The sequence below is a fragment of the Danio rerio genome, chromosome 7, assembly GCF_052040795.2.
Source record: "Danio rerio strain M-AB ecotype USA chromosome 7, GRCz13ab, whole genome shotgun sequence".
Taxonomy (NCBI): Eukaryota; Metazoa; Chordata; class Actinopteri; order Cypriniformes; family Danionidae; genus Danio; species Danio rerio.
The window spans coordinates 72,311,422-72,334,061 of record NC_141027.1 but is presented as its reverse complement, the minus strand read 5'-3'; the positions used below and the strand labels follow the sequence as shown (position 1 = coordinate 72,334,061).

At 36.4% G+C, this 22,640-nt stretch overlaps 1 protein-coding gene across 9 annotated transcripts in view; it reads right to left on the bottom strand.

Moving 5' to 3' along the window:
• bmal1b (basic helix-loop-helix ARNT like 1b) overlaps positions 1 to 22,640 on the bottom strand; it is a 60,331-nt gene that overhangs the window by 33,149 nt on the left and 4,542 nt on the right. For 4 of the 9 annotated variants that reach the window (XR_015494602.1, XR_015494604.1, XR_015494606.1 and 1 more), the window contains exons 2-5: positions 5,296 to 5,357; positions 2,509 to 2,656; positions 1,596 to 1,616; positions 774 to 842 (exon numbers count right to left, since the gene is read on the bottom strand). Coding sequence is in view for 3 of the 9 variants with exons in the window: in XM_087258878.1 (XP_087115004.1) it covers positions 774 to 842; positions 1,596 to 1,616; positions 2,509 to 2,656; positions 5,296 to 5,357 (300 nt within the window). In the remaining 6 variants the exon portion in view is untranslated. 9 annotated transcript variants of the gene reach the window in all.

Genomic DNA, 22,640 nt, shown 5'->3' with positions numbered 1-22,640 from the left:
GTCAGGATAGAGGGAAAGATGAATGCAGCAATGTACAGAGACATCCTGAATGAAAACCTGCTTCAGAGTGCTCTTGACCTCAGACTGGGGTGACGCTTCATCTTCCAGCAGGACGATGACTCAAAGCACACCGCCAAAATATCAATAGAGTGGCTTTGCAACAACTCTAGGAATGTCCTTGAGTGGCCCAGCCAGAGCCCAGATCTAAATCCTATTGAACATCTCTGGAGAGATCTGAAAATGGCTGTACACTGTCGCTTTTCATCCAACCTGAAAGAGCTTGAGAGGTACTGCAAAGAGGAATAGGCAAAAATTCCTAAAGATAGGTGTGCCAAGCTTGTGGCATCATATTCAAAAAGACTTGAGGCTGTAATTGCTGCCAAAGGTGCATCAACAAAGTATTGAGCAAAGGCTGTGAATACTGATGTACATGTGATTTTCCAGGTTTTTTATTTTTAATAAATTTGCAGCAATTTCAAAAACTTTTTCACATTGTCATTATGGGGTATTGTGTGTAGAATTTTGAGGAAATACATTAATATAATCCATTTTGGAATAAGGCTGTAACATTTAAAAAAATGTGAAAAAAGTGAAGAGCTATGAATACTTTCCGGATGCACTGTATGGTCACAGATTTGGGTCTTGAACACTTTGTGTCTCTGCATGAAGTGAGAAGTCAGATATCAAAAGGTTCTGAAGTACATTAAAGTTTTAAAACAAGAACAGACTGGTCAGTTTGACCAGCTGGCATCTCTTCATCCATACTCACTGACCGGTCACTCTCAGGGGACTGTGTGAGCTGTGAGCTTGGGATGAGGAATCTCATCCATGAAGAGTCAGATCTAAGAGGATAAAATTGGTATTTTTCTCAAAACCAAAGAGCTGATATATTTCTTTTTTTTTTTAATTAGACGTGTTTGTCCTTAAAGGAACACTCCACTTTTTGTGGAAGTAGGCTCATTTTACAAATCCCCTAGAGTAAACCAGTTGGGTTTTACCATTTTTTAATCCATTCAGCCAATCTCTGTATCTGTCAGGACATTTTTAGCTTAGCTTAGCATAAATCATTAAATCGGATTAGACCATTAGCTCAAAAAAGTTTTTCGATAATTTTTATATTTAAAGCTTCACCCTTCTGTACTTACATTGTGTACTAGGTAAATTTAAAATTAAAAGTAGCTATTTTCTAGGCTGATAATCAAGGAATTTTGCTGTACTATCATGGTGATGTAACTGCAGAAAAGTCAAGATTTTAATAGAAAAATTATAAAAAATTATTTGATAATTTTTGTTAATTTCCACTAAAGGAGTTGTAATTGTTTTTTTTTTTTAAGTGGAGTGTTCCTTTAAACAGAAAGACAAACACTTACAAATGCGTTCTCTGTCTGTAGCTAGTGTTTCAGTGACAGCATGGTAATGTATATTACCATAACATAACATAGCACATATTATAACATATTATTCTTATAATAGCACTTTTTATATAGTTTATGACCTTGGTTATAGCTTTGTCCTTTTTATAAAAGGAATTGATGGTTTTAAAATAACTTTTTTTTTTTTTAAATAAAAGGTAACTGAGATGTTCTGATACTTACTCAAAAGAAAATCCATCGATTCTGGGAAAAAAAGAAAGACATTGACAAATTAAATTTCAGATCATCTATTAAATGGAAGATTTTGTCACGTTTCCAGTTTGTATCTTTGATAATACTTCATAAACTATATTTATTTATGTTTATATTTAACTGAATAGAGTATTACTACTGTGGATCACTAATGCAATTAAATGTTATGTGTAGTGTGTGTAGAGAAAACGGAGGCTTTTCAAACCAAAAGTGTGGACAAGAACATTACGCAACTCCATTGTCATTCTTTTATACAACACACTTAGGGCTCTATTTAACGATCTAGGCGCAAAGTCTAAAGCGCATGGCATTAAAGCATTAAGAGTGTGTCCGAATCCACTTTTGCTATTTTTAAGGATGGAAAAATACACTTGGAAAAATAAGCTTGGGTTGAGCTTATTTTCTTAATTCTGGGTGTGTTTTGAGCATAACGTGCATTAAACCAATGAGAGTGCATTAAACCAATAAGACTATCTCTCATTCCCTTTAATATTTAGTTGTGTCGCGCCATGACGCATTTGCTATTTACATGGCGGACTTTGTAAGAAGAAAAACTGAACGATTCACTAGCGAGAAAACATTTTAACAGACCATCTGCAGGGAGGAATGATCCTTCTCCATTCGGCCTCTTTGCTTTCTCTTTACTTTACTTTTACTCTTTACTCCTTTACTTTCGTGAATAAGGAAACGGTGTTATACGCACTCCACTGAAGACATCCATTAGCCTACATATTTAATTTTGTTTGTTAGGCGCAAAGATTTGTTTAAAACTATTTCTAAATCCAGTTCTAATTTCCAGCAAACGAATGTGTGTTAAACATGTGGTCAAAGTGTTATATCCAAACACACGTCCTATTGTTATGCCCCATATGGTGTCTCTTACTCATAGTCGGTGATGCTGCCCTTCCTCTTGCGGTTGAAGTCCATGCCTGTGGAACCCATGGAGCTGCTGATCAGCTCAGTGGAACTGGGAGACATGAACTCATTCATCGTGGAGGAGATGTCCATTCTTTGGTCTGCCATTAGATCATCTGCAATAAATACAAACAGCCATTCATTACTGCATAGACACAATTGAAGTATTTATTTATTTATTTATTTAATAAAAGTTGTGATAATTTTATTCACAAGCGCTGTTTAATGGAGAGATTTTATGTCCGACCCATTTCTAAACATAATAGTTTTAATAACTCATTTCTGATAACTGATCTCTTTTGTTTTTGCCATGATGACAGTACACTGTAATAAATGCTGGTTCCACACAAATGATTTGTGTTGGAGTTCATTCATTCATTTTCATTCGGTTTAGTCCCTTTATTCATCAGGGGTCACCACAGCGGAATGAACTGCCAACTTATCCAGAATATGCTTTACACAGCGGATGTCCTTCCAGCTGCAACCCAGTACTGGAAATCATCCATACACACCCATTCACACACATACACTACGGCCAATTTAGCTTATTCAATTCACCTATAGTGCATGACTTTGGACTGTGGGAGTAAACCCGGGTAGCACCCGGAGGAAACCCACGCCAACATGGGGAGAACATGCAAACTCCACACAGAAACGCTAGCAGGCACAGCCTAGTCTCAAGCCAGCGACTTTCTTGCTGTGAGGTGAAATTGTTAACCACTGAGCCACCATGACGCCATCATCATGAAGGAATTAAGTTTACTTATTAGTTTTTACACACTTAGGTGGATTGAACATAAAACAATTAGGTTGTCACAACAAAACACTTTAATAATATTTGACTGTTTGTTAGTTTGTGGCAATGCAGTGGCGCAGTGGGTAGCACGTTCGCCTCACAGCAAGAAGGTCACTGGTTCGATCCTCGGCTCAGTTGGCGTTTCTGTGTGGAGTTCTCCATGCGTTCACGTGGGTTTCCTACGGGTGCTCCGGTTTCCCCCACAATCCAAAGACATGCGGTACAGGTGAATTGGACAGGCTAAATTGTGTGTGTGTGTATGTGTGGATGTTTTCCAGAGATGGGTTGCGGCTGGAAGGCCATCCGCTGCGTAAAAACTTGCTGAATAAGTTGGCGGTTCATTTCACTGTGGCGACCCCGGATTAATAAAGGGACTAAGCCGACAAGAAAATGAATGAATGAATTGTTAGTTTGCAAGATACTGGTATTTAGGGCTCCACGATATATTGGAAAAAACTGACATTGCGGTATTTTGTTTTTCTGCGATATATATTTAATGATTTGAATATTATTATTTAATATTCAAAATATTATTATTGCTGGATAAGTTGGCAGTTCATTCCGCTGTGGTGACCCTGATGAATAAAGGGACTAAGCCGAAGGAAAAGGAATGAATAAATATTTTTTTAAAGTGGGTGTTTACCAGTACTGGAAGGGCATCTCCTGTGTAAAACATATGCTGGCTAAGTTGGCGGTTCATTCCGCTGTGACAAAAATGAAATAAAAAAAATGTAAATGAATTGATGAATAAAGAGACTAATTTGAAGGACAATAGATGGGCATCCTTCCAGCCAAATTACATTCCTTTCTAGCCAAAACTTTCTCCAGAAGAAAAAAATAAATATAGGAAATACTTTGAAAATGTCTTCTTGCTCTGTTAACCATCACATGGGAAATATTTGGGAAAAAAAATTACAAATAATTTCTAAAAATACTAATAAATTATAATAATTAACTGTAAATAGGTAATAGAAGACTGTAAATAGGTTATAAAAGACTGTAAATAGGATACAGATGTGCTGAGGTTCAAAGGTTTTTTTTCAGATGATAATGAAAATACTTAATACTAATAATCCATTTTAAAGAGCTGAAAGTATAATAACTCAAGAAATAATTACATAGATACATATAGCAATATTTTTAATTAAATATTTTTTTATTGACTGTTTGTTAGTTTGTAAGATACTAGTATTTAAGGGCTGCTGGATATTGGAAAAAACAGACATTACGGTATTTGTTTTTCTGCAATGTATATTTAGTGATTTGAATATTATTATTTAATGTTCAAAATATTATTATTGCTGGATAAGTTGGCGGTTCATTCCGCTGTGGTGACCCTGATGAATAAAGGGACTAAGCCGAAGGAAAATGAATGTATAAATATTTTTTTTAAAGTAGGTGTTTAACAGTACTGGGTTGCAGCTGGAAGGGCATCCCTTGTGTAAAACATATGCTGGATAAGTTGGCGGTTCATTCCACTGTGGCAAAAATGAAATTAAAAAATGAAAATGAATTGATGAATAAAGAGACTAATTTGAAGGACAATAGATGGACATCTTTCCAGGTAAACTGCATTCCTTTCTAGCCAAAACTTTCTCCAGAGGAAAAAAATATATTGGAAATACTTTGAAAAAAGTCTTCTTGCTCTGTTAAACATCACATGGGAATTATTTGGGGAAAAATTACAAATAATTTCTAAAAATACTAATAAATTATAATAATTAACTGTAAATATGTAAAAGAAGACAGTAAATAGGTTATAAAAGACTGTAAATAGGATACAGAAGTGCTGAAGTTCAAAGGTTTTTTCAGATGATAATGAAAATACTTAATACTAAAAATCCATTTTAAAGAGCTGAATGTATAATAACCCAAGTAATAATTACATAGATACATATGCCAATATTTTAAATAAATTTAATGATTTAATTAAACAGATACACAAGTATTATTTCTCACCACAGAGATAGAGGAGGGCTGCTCTTTCTTCATTTCCTGAGGCTTTCTGACACGATCCTCCTCTGAAGAGAAGAGAGTAAAGCAGGATATTTAATCTCCACCCTGGCAAACTTGAGCATTTCATAATCCAGACATGAGACAGGGAGAGTTTACATGATGCAAGCGAGGAAAGAGACACTGCTGGATGTGAGATACAGGAAGGCTCAGAACTGTAAGAATCAGTGTTTATATATACAGCGCTTAGAGTAAATGAGTCCACCCCCTTCTGAAAAATCAATATTTTTATTCATTTCTCTGTGAATATAACCACTAATTGTTGGTGCATTTAAACAAAAACAAAAAAAATGTGTTATTTAAAACGTTAAAATAAGAGTTTGGTCATCTAACACCTTTAGAAATGAAAAGCTAATACATTTTAAGTTATTGCAATTTTTTTTATAAAATTACAAACTACAAAAAACTCAACTAAACTAGTTTCTCTTTAGTTTTTCCTGTTTATTAATTTTTATAAACAAATTTGAAAACAATTTTATATAAATGTTTTCTCTTTATTTTATTTTTTATACTATTTTAATATTTTATTTTATATAATGTTTTTTCCTGTTTATTCCATTTTTATTTTACTTTAATAACATTTTATTTAATATTATATTTTATTTGTTTATTCAATGTTTATTATTATTTAATAACATTTTATTTTAGAATATAGTTTATCCTGTTTATTCATTTATCATATCATTTTATATTAGTTTTTTTCTGTAATTTTTTATTTATACAATTTTAATATTTTCTTTTATATATTAGTGTTTTTCCTGTTTATTAAATTTTTTAATTATTTTAAATAACATTTTATATTAGTTTTTTCCTGTTTATTCCATTTTAATTTTATATTATTTTAAAAATATTTAATTTTATTATTAATTATCAATTATAGTTTTTCTACCTGTGTATTTATTGTTTGTAAAGTTTTTTTTATTTTAAATTAATTTAATATTATAAAAAATTATATTATAGTTTTTTTTTTCAAAATTTTCATTTTATTTGAATAACATTTTATTTAACATTATTTTTCCCTGTTTATTCAACGTTTATTTTATTTTAATAATATTTTATTTTATGTTACAGGAAACTACTGCATCTTGCATTTTTTGCTGTTGCGTGCTTTGCGCTCGCAGTAAAAAAAAAAAAAAAGAACTCTGAGCGGAAAAAGCGTGCTACAGCACTCGCATCTTTGTCATTCTCCAATTAAATGAAAGCAGAGTTGCGTTGAGTTGACAGCAGATTTTTGAAAACAGAGGAGAGACTAGTGATTGCTGTTTTGAGTTATCCCAAGTTGTATGACTTCATAAATCTTGAAAATCACAATATAATTAAATATTTAAATTATACCGATATCAACAACAACACTCCCGCACGATAGGCAGCTGATTGAGTCGTTTCTTAGCAAGATAAAAAGCGCAATGTGTTTCTTTTTTTCTCGTCAATGTAAAAGGCAGTGTGGTGCGCCTCACGTTTTTAGAACGGAAAATCGCATTCGATGTAATCTGCTCCTTAAGCTGCCCTTGCCAAAAAAAATAATAATAATAAACTAATTTAAAATTAGTTAGAACAAACAGCACAAATATTTTTGGAGTGTACTTTGGGCGACTTTAAAGTCAATTTTATCAATACTTTGCTTGTTCCGAACCCTCAGATTTCAGACATTAGTTGTATCTCACCCAAATCTTGTCCAATTGCATCAAACCATACACCAACACTCAAAAACAAACTGCTTGTTCAAACTATTTCAAGAGTTCACCCTTAGCTGATGATTGATTATGGAGGTTGTATGGCATGCTGTCCCGGGAGAGAGCCCTGAACTCATGAGATCGTGAGATCCTCGAGCCCAACCCCCCAATTTAGATTTGTCAATTTAGATTTGTCAATTTACTTATGTTACAAGTTTTTGGTCTGTGGGAGGAAACCGGAGAGCCTGGTGAAAACCCATGCAAACACGAGGAGAACTTGCAAACTCCGCACAGAAACGCCGACCTGGCCAGGAAGTGTCCGAGCCGGTGACATTCTTGTTGTGCGGCCGTGGTGCTAACCACTAGGCCTCCGTGCTGCCCTGACAAGGAAATGGGAAGAATAGGGGTGAAAGGGGGGATTCTTCTAGACGAAGATGGCTGAAGTAAGATACTCTGGTTATTTATAGTGGTTAAGGAGTCGTCTGATTGGTAAATCAGTGTTAGCTAATGTGGACCAGGTGCTATCAATCATAAGCATGTGCTCCTCTAGAAATCAGTCTAAAAATAAACTTCACTTAAAATGAGCCGAAACAACAATTCTTGAGATTTTATGGGGACAACTTAATTGTTTCATGCTTAATCCACTTCAATTTAAGTTTACTTAATTGATTTGTGTTGGAACAACATGAATGGATTGTGTGGAACCCTGCATTTTGTTTTAAAGTGAATGGAAACTTATTTATTTACTTCTCACATAATGTACACATCTCATTTTCTAAAAAACCTAAATTACCCTTTTGTGGTCCAGGGTGTCAAATATCTTTTAAAACAACTAAATGTATTCACTTACAGTTGAAGTCAGAATTATTAGCCCCCCTTTGATTTTTTTTCTTTTATAAATATTTACAAAATTATGTTTATCAGAGCAAGGAATTTTTCACAGTATGTCTGATAATATTTTTTCTTCTGGAGAAAGTCTTTTTTTATTTTGACTAGAATAAAAGCAGTTTTAATTTTTTTTTAAGCACCATTTTAAGGACAAATTTATTAGCCCCTTTAAGCTATACATTTTTGTTATATAATAATACAACATTGTTATATAATACCTTGTCTAATTATTCTAACCTGCCTAATTAACCTAGTTAAGCCTTTAAATGTCACTTTAAGCTGTATACAAGTGTCTTGAAAAATATCAAGTCAAATATTATTTACTGTCATCATGACAGAGATAAAATAAATAAATTATTAGAGATGAGTTATTAAAACTATTATGTTTAGACATGTGCTAAAAACATCTGAAAGATCACACAGGGGTGCTAATAATTCAGGGGGACTAATACTTCTGACTTCAACTGTACCAGATATTCAAAAGCATTTAAAGTCTCTAAGGATTTAATCTACTGACAAAATGTTCAACTACTTTGTGATGAAGCGAATAGAACAATGAAAAGAGAAAAATTACTTTTACAACAGAAATGTGTGATGACATAACAATCCAAGCAGCATCGACTCGTGTTACACAAGGCGACGTAACCTCATTTGAGAAGTACACATTTGCAGATTAACTCAGTTACATGAACGCCTCTCAGATTACTTATTAACATTATCTGTTTCCATCACATCTTGAAATAAGCGTCATTTTTCACTCATCTAAGGTGATGACCCTTCCAAGACTCTATTTTTTTTCCCTTTTGACTTCATTATCTTTGACCTATTTTTCTCCACATGACAGATCCAGGGTGCCGTGACACCCAATTAAAGCTGCTATGTAACACCCTGATCTCCGCCAGCATTCAATTACTGTGGGAGGATCATTAGCTGTTCTCTTCACATTTATAGGTCAGTCCGACACCTGCTTTCATCCACGCTATGTGAAACGTGAAGCTTACGGACATGTATGGAGGGACAATGATAATGTGACAATTGGTTATGGGAAGTGAGTGTGTTACAGTGGTAATAAGCAGCACTGAAGCCTGGTGAGGAAGTATCTGCACATCACTGACGTTTCTGACAGGAACTGTTAAAGGGATAATTCACCCTAAAATGAAAAAGCCGCCATCGTTTACTCACCCTTCATTTGTTCAAAACCTATTTGACTTTCTTATTTCTGTTGAAAAGAGGATATTTTAAAGAATGATGGTTGCTTGCACCCGTTAGCTATGTTTCCCTTAAAAGATGTGAATTGAACTTATGCGCAGAAATGAAATCTCATAAAATAATTTGCGACAAAAGCGCCTTTTCCATCCGGTGAGTCAAAAAGAACAGTTTTCGCTTCATGACAAACCAACTCATGGCAATTCGTAACTTTTTTATTTAGTGGCTACGTCATATGAAATCGTACTATTTAGTAAGAGTGGTCGGGTTATTCTCATGAAACTATTATAACAACGTGGCAAGTAGGGCTGCTCGATTTTGGGAAAAAATTATAATCACGATTATTTTGGTCATAATTGTAATCATGATTATTCAAAATGATTGTCAGTTGAGGTCAAAATTATTAGCGCTCCTGAGAATTTTTTTTAAATAAATATTTCAAAATTGATGTTTAACAGAGCAAGGAATTTTAACAGTATTTCCTCTGATATTTTTTCTACTGGAGAAAGGCTTATGTTTCATTTTGGCTAGAATAAAAGCAGGTTTAAATGTTTTGAGACAATATACATTTTGATTGTCTGCAGAAGGAGCTACTGTTATACAATGAACTGCCTGATTAAACCTTTGAATTGCACTTTGAATCTGAGTGCTTGTATTTTAAAAAATATCTAGTCAAATATTATTTACTGTCATCATAGCAAAGATAAAATAAATCAGTTATTAGAGATGAGTTATTAAAACTATCATGTTCAAAAATCTTTTTTCCATTAAACAGAAAATGGGGAGGAAAAGGGTTGCTAATATTCAGGAGGGCTAATAATTCTGAGTCCTCTGCATATATACAGTTGTTTTCCACCCTGCAAAGGAAAGAGAAATAAATGCAATAGAATAAAAATATGAAACAAACTGTGCTTTAAGCATCTTCACTGTAAATAAAACACTTTAGCTACAAAAGTCCTTCAGTTAGGAGCAGTGAGGGATTTTCTCCTTTTGTTGTTTGATTAATAAATCATAAAAACAGACGGCATCAGGAATATTGCGCGCCACACACACACACACACACACACACACACACACACACACACACACACACACAAAGAAGCATGCTGTTTTTCATGCTTTTGAGAGCAACAAATGTGTACAACTGGAAAGGGGGCGATATATGATGCAATAATCGTTTATCTCGATTAATGGTTTTTCATAATTGTTAGAAGCCAAAATCGAAATCGTATTTTCGATTAATTGCACAGCCCTAAAGGCAAGATTTTGAATATAAAACTTAGTAATTTGGTAATACAAAAAACATTAAAATAAAGACAACACTGTTCTCTACAAAGCACAATGTGTAATTTCAACAATATTTATTTATTTTTTAATTGTTTTACTGCATTTTCTACTCAAATTCTCATTACCGAAAAGTGTCCGCGTATGTCTGAACATGTGTTATGTTGTAATTTAAACAAATTAGCATGAACATTTTAGCATAAAAACAAATTAGTTGTTCTAATAGATTATTTTGTTATCGTGATAAAAATCGCCAATCGTGATTTTCCTGAAAAAAATTGTGATAAGATTTTTTGGCCATATTTTGGATGCACAAGACCGCTCTTCTAGAACGCAGATGCTCAAGACGTCATAATAATGTACCACTTTGATGACAGACTTTGGCTGAGGGACTTTAGAATGACCAAAACAACATTTCATTTTAATTTTTACAATGAAGCACAGTTCTCTGGTTTGTCCAATAACGTCGTCCCATCTCACCAGTTTGTTATCACATGATCATGTTATCACATGAAAACAAAACGATATAATGTTTTAATGCGCATGTTGGAACTGTTTCCATAGTAGTTTATTCACAATTTTTTTTTTTTTTTTCGGATGAAAAGTTCATCCTAAAGCTACAAGAGTTTTTTATGCACATTTTCAAAATGTATGCACATCTTGGTGTTTCCCTTAAGCCATTCCTGCAATTTCCGAAAATGCGCATAAAAATAGGTGGATGCAAACATAGATACTATAGTTCCTACTATGGATGTTGATGGCTCCCAGCAACCAGCATTTTTTTAAAGATCTTGTTTTGTGTGTTCAATAAAAGACAGAATCTGATAAAGGTTTAAAATCAAGGGAGAATAAATGTAAAGGTAAAGGTATATTATAAATAAACAGTGCTCGAAATTGCAACCATTTTGGTCACATATGCGCCCGAAATTTAATCTATGCGACCTCATAATATATTTGGAAGCATTTGTGCGACTGCATATAATGGTTGTAGTGCGACCTGTCTAGATTTTTTCTAAAACGTGCTGAATCGCTCTTCCCTGCCGCTGTATTAGTTCATATTAGCTGTCAATCACTCAAGTATTTCCGCTGTCAGATGACAGGGAGCTTTTAGTACCGCGGCAAATGCAAACAGCTGAAGAGTGAAAAGTACACACGACTTGCAAACTCCACCTAAAGTTACAAATAACAGCGCCGATGACAGCGATCATCATGACATATGGTGAATGTTGATCCACCAGCCGAGATCAATCAAGTGTTTTCAGAGAAGGTGCCTGAATCTCGATGCGTTGAATTCACTGCGTGGAGTTCAGCGCTATTGTCTGCTAAATGTTAAATCTAACACTGCACACATCATCGCCAAAGAAGCTCGCCTTTACCTAGTTTAAACTGAATCTGCAGCTCATAACAAAGATCGGTATTGCGCCGGTGGTCATCGCGAGAATCCTGCTCTGCCTGCTTATATATTGGGTCAGCTGACTCGCCTGCTTTCCACAAACACAGAAAAATTAGAATCAGTGCATAATAAAACTGAGCATTAAAAATAACACAAACTGAAATCAAAACTTTTAAAAAATGATAGAAGTGAGACTTTTCTTACTTTCTTTTGTTTGTTCTTTCTTGAGATGTATATTATTATTTAGTTACTAACTAAAAAAAACTGTTTTGTAGCTTTCAACATTGAATTGAATGATTTATTATCTTTCGTTTGTTTTGTAGCAGAAATATTATTTATTAGATTGACATGCATATTAAAACAATAGTGCAAAATAAATATATCTTACTGCAATGCTTCATTTTAGTTTGATGCAAACCATATTTGTTTTTTATAAAGTAACAGACTTTTTTAAGTAGATAACTCACATTCAAGCACATTCAAGGCAGCATCATAATGAGAAATGTAATTCACTGTTAGTATTATTGTCATTTTCATCATCATTAATATTTTTTAATTATTAGACATACATTTTGGAATTATTGCACACAAATATCCATTAGTCATCTCAGCATTAGTTAGATTGTTGTTTCTGGTTTTTGTTAGTCCTAATTGAGGTTGTTTTCAAATACAATAAATTCCTTAAAATACAATTTGCAGTCTTGCTTATTTATTTTTGGTGGGTGCTCCTAATTTTTTTCTGGTGCTCCTAAATTTTTTCTGGTGCTCCAAAATATTTAAAGTTGGGAGCACCGGTGCTACCAAGTAAAAAAGTTAATTTCTTGCCCTGATAAAGATACATTTTTTGGAGGGGTAACAATCGCTCTATGTGAAGTTTATTTATAAACAAATTTCGAGAGGCTCACGTGCTTATGATTGTTCACAGCTGTTCCAACTTTAGCTAATGACTCATTATCCAATCAGACGATCCTTAACACAATATAAATAACCAGACTTTACTCATCTCAATATCTTCATCTTGAAGAAAACCCCTAACCCTACTTTCCCTCCTTTCAAACGGGCGACACGGTAGCCAGGGCCGGAGTGGGACTCCTTTTCAGCCCTGGAGTTTCAAGCCTCAGACCGGCCCACCTCAGTTCACGACTGACTATATTAAAATAAGGTCATTTCCAATTCAGTTTCTAATTACACTATCACGTCTTTTTTTGAGAAAACAGCTGCTTTAGAACTTCAAATGTTCGACAACCCAAACAGTATTATATGTCTCAACAGTAAAAATGAAAATAATAATTTACACAGGCGAGGATCAAACCCGGATCGACGACGTTGTAATCTAACGTGCTAACCACTGGACCACAACGGTTGAATAATGTGTAGTGACTTATAACATTATGAACCTGCAGGCCGGTTATATATGAAAAGAGCAGAGAACTGTATTAAATTAATGAATAAGAAGACTGTGGTCAAGTAAATAAATAAATTAATTTAAAAAGTGTGACTGCTTAGAGCAACAGATTCTGGAGCTAGGGACACCGGCCCTCGCGGCCAAAAAATGGACCGGCCCACCGGGAATTCTCCGGGTCCTCCCGATTAGCCAATCCGGGCCTGACGGTAGCCAGTGATTGGCGCTGTAGCTTCACAGCAAGAATGCCCCTGGCTTAATTCCCTTCCAAACCAGGCGACATTTCTGTGTGGAGTTTTGCTAGTTCTCCCCATGCAAAATATTTTAGCCAAGCTTTGAGTACACCTTCTCAGCATCCATATCTGACACTTAGCAACAATAAGCAGGAAGGGGAGTCATCGAGATCTACCTGAGCTCAAACTCCTCTCTCGCCCTGCAACAGGAGGGAGCCCAGGGCTCGAGGATTTTATAAGCTCAGGGCTCTCTCCCGGGACAGCAAGCCAAACAAGCTTTATTATCAATCATCAGCTAAGTGTGAACTCTTGAAAAGACAAAAGAGAAAACCATGTCATTGCATTTGGAACTTCATATCTAAAATTGTACTGCTTTAATATGTAGAAAAGGTGTGCAAATAAATAAATAAATATATAAATAAATAAATAATAATAATAATAATAATGATAATAATAATAATAATAATAATAATAATAATAATAATAATAATAATAATAAGGCAGACAAGACATTATGACAATAAAAAAATTGTGGTGTTGGTGGGTTCTTACAATTCAGTTTATGTATGTAGCACAACTAAACACAGCTACCATTATCCAATATGCTGCAAAATACATAACCATTAACAGAAATGAGACCAAGACAGGGTCACGCATAAAACAGCAAGACGTAATGGAAACAATTGCAAAAGACTTCCAGCACACTGATAAAGCAACACTATCTTTTTAAAGGGCTATAACCAATCATTAATATAGGAAATTATGATCTGCACTCATGTGAACAATCAGCCTTGTATGATTTATTTTACATGCTCAAAGACTTCAATCCTTCTTCTCACTTTTATACTGTATTTTCCAATTGCTCATTTTATTAAAAATGTCTCACTAATGAAGAGGTTTTCATTTGTATGTTTTTAGACCTGTAATTATTAATAAGCATTTCAATAGAGCTTAAAAGCAGAAGAAAATCTAACGTTTGTAGCTTTACATTAAAAAGACTATTGTATTTAAGTGAAATGAGTTTATTTATCACAAAGCATATTTCAGAAAAACTAAATATAGCAATAGTTATTTTTTCCAATATCGTGCAGTTCTATCATCTATATTCATTTGGTGGAAACACACAAACAAAATACTTATGACATCTCAATTCATAAGTTTTTCAAGTGAGCACAATTACATTTAAATTTTGAAAACTTCCAATAATGAATTGTTTTTCCCTTAATTTGACTGCCTACATGCTCGGTAAACAAATGAGTAAAAGATAAGCAATGTAATAGTTTGTCTTTAAAAGTGCACTGAAAAGTAAAAGAGTCAAATTATCTTGGATTATAAATCAACCACTAGATCATATCAAGGCAATGTAGGTTACTTGAACAAAGAGGAAGCTAAATGTGGTGCGTGTGAATATATCAGGTAGCGGAGGAAAGGCAGCAGACGCTAACAAAAGTGGCGGTGAATGTAGGTCACTTCAGTAAGGCCATGTCCACATGCACACGGGTTTTTTATAAGCAAGTTTTCTTTTTTTTTTAAATTTCCGTCCACATGAAAATGCAAAAACGCACTGTGATACATGCTATTGGCACGCTCAACCAATAGGTGGCAATAAAAGGCCTATATGCTGGGTTCACACCCAACGCGGAATTCAGTATTTGTGTTAGTACATTCCACAAAAGTCAATGCAAATGTAAAAACCGAGACGGACTACCATCTTGGAGTGCAAACTTTTGCCTTAAACATGTTTTTTACATTTCGTGTGATGGTCAATCAAAAAGGAGAAAACATCACACATTAAAAAAAACTCTGATTTTAGTGCCCACTAGGGCTCTGCGGTAAAACCAAATTTTTATTTCTCTTTATAATAAAGTTTATTTATAACTTTTATTTTCACAATATTTGTTATAAAGGTAGTTATTCCAAATTTAGGAAACAACTTGATCTTTATTGATTATTTAGTATTTTGTATTTAACCAAAATCTTGCACTTGAGTTGGCCATGCTCACTTATTTACATTTTGCAGTATACACGTAATAAACAAATTATTTTAGGGTACACATTTCATTCCGCGGAAATGATTTTTTTTTTAAATCTCAGCTTACATGAACCTTAAAAACAGGCTGTGATGCATGTTAAAGGCACGCCAAACCAACAGGTGGCGATAAAATGCCTTTATGCTGGGTTTACACCAAACACGGAATTAAGTATTTGTGCAAGTATATTGCGTACAAGTCAATGCAAACGTGAGAAGTGAGGCAGATTACCGTCTCGTGGTGCAAAAAAATTTGAATGCACAACAAGATTGCCGCAAACCGAACAAATTGCTCAATTGTGTTTTCCACATTTGGTGTGAACCCAACATTGATGGCCAATCAGAAAGGAGAAAACATTATCCTCACACACAAAAAAAAAAAAAACTCCCACCAGTTTTTAGGTTCCATTGAAAACCCATGGAATTAAATGCATTATAAGACTATTTGAACATTTATAAATCTTCTTCTTTTTGTGTATTTTCTGCTAGCGGCATTATTCCTTGGACCAGATAAATAATTTACATTTTAGATGTTTTAGATGATATTCAAAATATTCACTGACGTATTTGTAGGTCCACGGTTATTTGTTGTTGGTTATTGATCACAGCACATACAATTAAACAAAGACAATATTTTTAAAATCACAACTTTGCGCAAAACAGAGATGACTGTTTTGATTGTTTTAAAATGATTCACTTTCATTTTTTTACGTTATTCTATATTCTGTGAATTACACGAAAGCATATAAAATATAACAACAACATTAAATCTCAATTTCAGTATTTTTTTTTACTTTAGGCTACTGTATCTCTCACAATCCATAATGTTGAGCTTACATCCCATTTTTAATTTAACATCTCATTATTCTGACTTTTCTCAAAATTCCACATTTGTATTACACAATTTCAGTTTATAAACCCAACGTTCCAAGAAAAAAGCCATAATTTTGAGATAAAAACTTTATTTTGATTTTTAATGCCCTATTCACACTGGGTATCAGTGTCAACACTTCCCATTTACTTTGAATGGGTGACATCAGGCATTGCCGAACTGCATTGTGGATCCATCGGCCCCACATCAGTGGCATTGCTCGCTCAACGTTTTAAGCACCAACTGAAGCGTCAGCCAATTAGATCACTTTATTCAAATCCCCAGCTCAGACAGCAGCTGATTGCCAATTATTTTATTGGCTGACGCTGCTATGACGATCGCGTCAGCCCAAACTTCAGACACGCCCTCGGTTAAGCGTTGACGCTGAAGCCCCGTGTGAAGGGACGGCAAGAAACAAGTCTGAACTGCAAGATACAAGATAAGAACATAGAGTTGTAAACATAAGTTGGTTGGACAGTTGGTTGGACGGGTGGTTGGACGAACGGTTGGACAGTTGGTTGGTTGGACGGACGGACGGTTGGACTGTTGGTTGGTTGGACGGACGGACGGTTGGACTGTTGGTTGGTTGGTAGTACAGATGGTTGGACAAACAGTTGGATGGACGGTTGGACGGAAGGTAGGTAGGTAGGTCGGTTGATTGGACTGACTGACTGGATTTACTGGAAATATTCTCCAAAATTACCAAAAAGGAATCAATAATAGTCACTTGAACACTTGAGTGGCTGTGTTTCAGCTTACATCATGCCATGTAACAGTTTTGCATGAGAAACGACTGACATTTAACTCATTAATCATTCAAATACCATCCAGTGACTTGAGGGTGAGTAAACAGATTTTTATTGATGGATGGATAAATTATCCAGTCATAAATACAGCCCTCTTCCAATATCCAAATGCCCATATCTCAGATCTGTATCCTGTGCCCATATCTCAGATCTCACAGCTGTATCCTTACAACACTGGCTTCACTGACATACACAAAACACAGAGGACACGGTGGAGGGAAAAGAAGGAATGTTAAAAAAGCATCCTTCCAGTGAACTGAGAGTGTAAGTCATTGGTAGTATCAGCTGTTGTGATGAGTAATGACTCTGACTGCAGGGAGAGCAGATGGGCTCCGTGAACATGCTGTACTGTTAGCAAAGGATCATGGGAGGACAGATGCTCTGAGTTTGGCCGTACGGCCTGCAAGCAGCTTAACTGTACAAATGCCACCCAAAACACTAAATGCACGAACTTCACCTGCGCAGCATGGTGCGTGTCCAACAGGTGTCACAGTATACTCTTATCTAGCAATTGATCTGACGTCTAATTTATTAATTTTGTGTAGAAACCTGCCTAAAAGTGAATGTAAAGCAATTTCCCTTTCCGATAAACTTTTGGTGCAAAGTTGTGACTATTTCAATTTCATACGGTTCCTTTTACAGCATTGATGATGTAATTAAAAAATGAGAAGTTAAAGAGCCCATATTATGGGTTTTTGAAAATTCCCCTCCATGTAGTGTGTAACACAGCTCTAAGTGAAGCGAAGTATCCAGCTAAGGCTTAAATCTGTAAGAATACAGTGTTTAAAACGGTTGATTCATCTATAAAAGAGTCGACTCATAGTGCTTCAAACGAGTCGCCTTGATACCGACTCATTAGGTGTTTCGCCATGACGTACGAACGAAACCAAGTTATTCACGTGCACGCGCAAACCCGGGAGATTTCAAACCTGAGGCCCCGCCCTCTGACGCAGTAACCCAGACACACACACACACCCACAAACACACGCACACCCACAAACACACGCACACAAACATGCCGGTCGATTGAAGTCACACTGCAGATGGATATATTGAGTCTCTACCCAAAGATGAAACATCAGCATTATAACCAAGCAGTTGGAAACTTCTGGAAGCTACATGCTACAAAGAATACTTCACCTGAGTTTGTTAAAGGAAGGATCAGTAAAGAGTAACTGATGGACGTCAGGATGGGTTTCTTCCATTTCTCAAGTGTAAGTACGTGCGGTTAAAGTTGTTGCCTCGTTTACTCTAGCTTGCAAATGTATTTAGTTTTGATTTGTTACTTGTAACCGCGTGTACTGTATCAGGTTAACTGGATATTTTATCTTATCGCGTGCAAAGTCACGTTAAAAACGCGACGCGTGCTGTTTGTTTATGGAGCTCCGTGCTAGAGTTCTGCTCCCGCGATTTATTCGGAATAAATTTCCGAATAAATCGCGGGAGCGGTCGGTAACGGGTTTAATTTGGGACGGGAGCGGGCTGTCTAGCAATATCACGGATATTGCTATGCGAATTAGAAAGAGAGAGTCTGCGTGGTGCTTGTGTGTGTGTTAGTGCGCACGCGCGCGTATGAGAGAGAGAGAGAGAGCGAACGAACGAACGACAGCTTGGCTGTCTGGACTGTATACTGGGTGATTTTTGGTTGTGTTCTCCGCTCTAGCGGGACCGGGCGCGGCGGGCAGAAAACGGAGCGGGTTCTCAGGCTAAAACCTGGCGGGTGCGGGCGGAAGCGGGAGCGTTGTCATCCGGAGGTGTGTGTGTGTGTGTTTTTGTGTGTGTGTGGTATGGCCAGTACACGACTGTCTCCTTCGTTCGGTTATCCGTGGCACTATCCACTCGCCATAGTGTGGCAGCTAAAATCCACGTCTATACTATCGAGCGTGTATGAACTGTGATTACTTTTTAAATTGCTGATTAGCTATTGGCCATTTCCCTCTCTGACTGAAGGCAGTCGACCAATCGCGACAGACTGTCATCGGTCCAATCAGCGCAGATTAGCTTCGCGCTAAGGAGGGGTTTGGGAACAAATGAATCACTGGACGATTCATACAGGAGTCGCTGGGATAATTAGGTAAAAATAAATGCAGATTATAAGACCATGAAAGTGTTTTTTGACCTTGCATGCATATTAAACTGTTGTTGGAGACCCTTACAACCAGGATATGACCCTATTTCATGTATAATATGGGCTCTTTAAATAGACTTAAGCATTCTTTTAATTGTTCGATTATAAAACGAGATGAAAAACGGTTTAGACGCAAGCGCCGTTAGGAGCAGGCAAGTGCAGAAACTCCATTAAAATACTGAGGTAAAAATATTTTCCATATTTTAAAGACATTTTGCGAAACAACGTAATTTAATGCAGTGCTTCTTGTACATTCTGAGACATATCATATATCAATTAGGCAGTGAAGATCACTGATTTTGTAACCACATACAGTTCACCGGAAGAGACTGAACTGAGTTACTCAAAATTCCTCCATCTTGCATTTACCCTATAATTAAGGTTCAATTAAGGCAATATTTGAATACATAATATATTACTGATGCTGAAAAAGATTTATTAGTTAAGAGAAAAAAGGAGACAATGATCTCTGCCCTTGCCAAGATCTATCTCACAGAACTACTGTGATTCTGCAGCAGCCGTTCGTATGTTCTTGCTTAAAGGTCAACTGCAGTGTCTTGCAACACGCAGGATTATTTAATGCACTGATCTAATTTTAAGTCCAACAGAAAGGCAGGGTGAGACATATTGAGCAGTTACTCCATTTTTTTTTAAAGGGCTTCATTTTTTGTCTATTTACAAGAAGCAAAATTTCTCTAAGACCTTTCAGGTCAAAATGTGTTCAGATCATTTTATATACCCTGTCAAAATGTCCATTTGCAGGGTTCAACGCTAAGGATTTTTTCTACTGGTCCGATCGGGCATGTGGTTTAGATTTTTACTTGCCCTGCCAAAATTTTCACTGGCCCCACCACAAAAAAAAAGGGAAGTTAATAGCTATTTTTTAGCCACATATTTTAAATAATGTGTCAAAAATAAAGTCTGTAAATATTGAATTTCAATACTTAAAAAACAATTGTAAATATAAGTGTTATGCAAACAAAAAGAGCAGTATAGAAAATGTGGAGGTACTTTATTGTAGTTTAAAATCATTTAACAAAAAGTGGCTGACTTCTCAAACTGACGGCAAACTATGCATAACATCACTCCATTTTTATTTTGTCGTGTTGTTGCCACGTAAATGTCTACTTCCAAGACGTTAGAGACAGACATTTTATGATGTTGCCGCCATGTTGCTGTTTCTACGCTTTACTGGTTGTTACCAGGTTACAAAAAAATAAAAAATAGCATGGTTAAATCAATCATATGAGACGAATCGCAATATGTTGTTTACGACATTACAGAGAGGGTAGCATTTAAAGACTTAAAAGCACAAGCTTAAAATGGATGCAATTGACAAATAATCGCAGACAAATTAAATGTTAGTGACAAGGCAGCACTGTCCCAATCGGGCCAGTAATGATCCGGTCTAATGTCCCAAGTGTCTCTCACACTGGCCCTGGGCCACCGGGCAGTCCTTATTGTTGAGCCCTGATTTGTGGGTCAGAGGCAATTGTAGCACCTGTACCTTTAAATTAAAACAAGCTGGTGTTTTCCCCGCCCACTCTTTTTTTGCTCATCTACTCGCTGCAGATTTGACAGGAAGCCCACCAAACTGATACATATGCTATTGTATAGAGATCCTTATAGCTAAATTATTGTTAAAAAAACCTGATTTAAGGTGGCATGGTGGCGCAGTGAGAAGCGCTATCGCCTCACAGCAAGGAGGTTGCTGGTTTGAGCCTCGGCTGGGTCAGTTACCCGTGTTCGCATGGGTATCCTCCGGGTGCTCCGGCTTCCTCCCCAAGTCCAAAAACATGCACTATAGATGAATTGGGTAAGATAAATTATCTGTAAAGTAGGTATGTGAATGAGAGTGTATGGGTGTTTGCCAGTGATGGGTTGCAGCCGGAAGGGCATCCCTTGTGTAAAACATATGTTGGATAAGTTGGCGGTTCATTCCGCTGTGGTGACCCCTGATTATAAAGGGACTAACCCGAAAAGAAAATGAATGAATGAAACCTGATTTATCATCCGCAAACCGAGACTCCTGTTGTGTGATTGAAGAGTCAAGTGTATGAATTACATAGCTCAGAAAGTATAGGTTGAAAATGCTATAACTTATACAACTTACTGCTTTTTAAAGTGCAGTTAGATCACAGAGAGTTGGAACTGATCTTTTAATCAGTTTCTTTGCAAATCCTAGTCACGTTTATAGGTGGTAATATTGAGACATGGCAATACATGCCTGTCAATCAGTGAGCTGGAAAAACCACAGTGCTACGATATGATATGTTAAGTCTCATGCTGTGTTCACACCAGATGCAGGACACACGAATAAATCACGTTTTGCACATGTTAATAGACATGCAAACGTTTCGAGTTTACTGGCTGCATTCGCGCGTCAAATTCACCTCATGGGCAGGGCTTCTGTCTGCCCAGAGACTTTAGCTTCAATGCTAAACGGCTTTTATTTATTTAATGCTAAACATGGATTTTATTGAGCAAATAGCTGTGTTTATGTGCTTTAGGATGGCTAAAAACAGCGTATATATTCCTGTGGCGCTGTGTCTGGGTCTACTAGAACCTGTCAGAAGTGCACCCGGGTTTGTGAGTTCATCAACTCCTCCAGAAACTGTACCTGAATGATGGAGACTTTCAGCGGTACTTCCGACTGAGCCGAGCCCAGTTTGATGCACTGTTCCAGCAAGAGAATTCCCTCTCGGGGCACCAACAACAGTCGCTACGTCATAATCACTCCCCTACATGTGCAAGCCCATGATTAGTTAATGCGGCACGAATGTCCGATGAACGTCCGATTTTCGACCTTCTTGAGCGATTTGCACGAAACGCGGTAAGTTTGTTAAATGCGCAAAATGCTCAACTCACGCTGCTTCATTGGTGCCACCTTGATACTGCGTATCATGCCGCAGGATGTCTATTCACGTCTTTGCATTGACTTAACATTAGGGGTGTCACGATTTCGATTTTTAATCGAAATCGATCGAAATTTATGCTCAATTTCGATTATCGAATCAAAAAATAGAATCGTCGATGCTGCCACGCCCCCATGTCACGTCAGCTTGGCTTGCCAAGCGGGAAAAAAACAGGCTTGTTGAAGTGCTTGTTAAACTGCAGAAGCAGGAGACCCGTCGACAGAACTTAAACCCTCTCCTCTTTCAATGAAGACGCCGGTGTGTAAGCATTTTGGATTTCCAGTGAGTTATGTTGACAACGTTCGTGTTGTCGACAAAAAAAAACAGTTTTGCAAGCTCTGCTATGTACGTATTACATACGGTTCATCCGATAGACAACACCGGCATGGTGATCCTCCGCCCGCCCCCGTTGCAAATCCGCTCGCGAAAAGTACACACTCAGGCCCTGTTGACACTGTCTTTG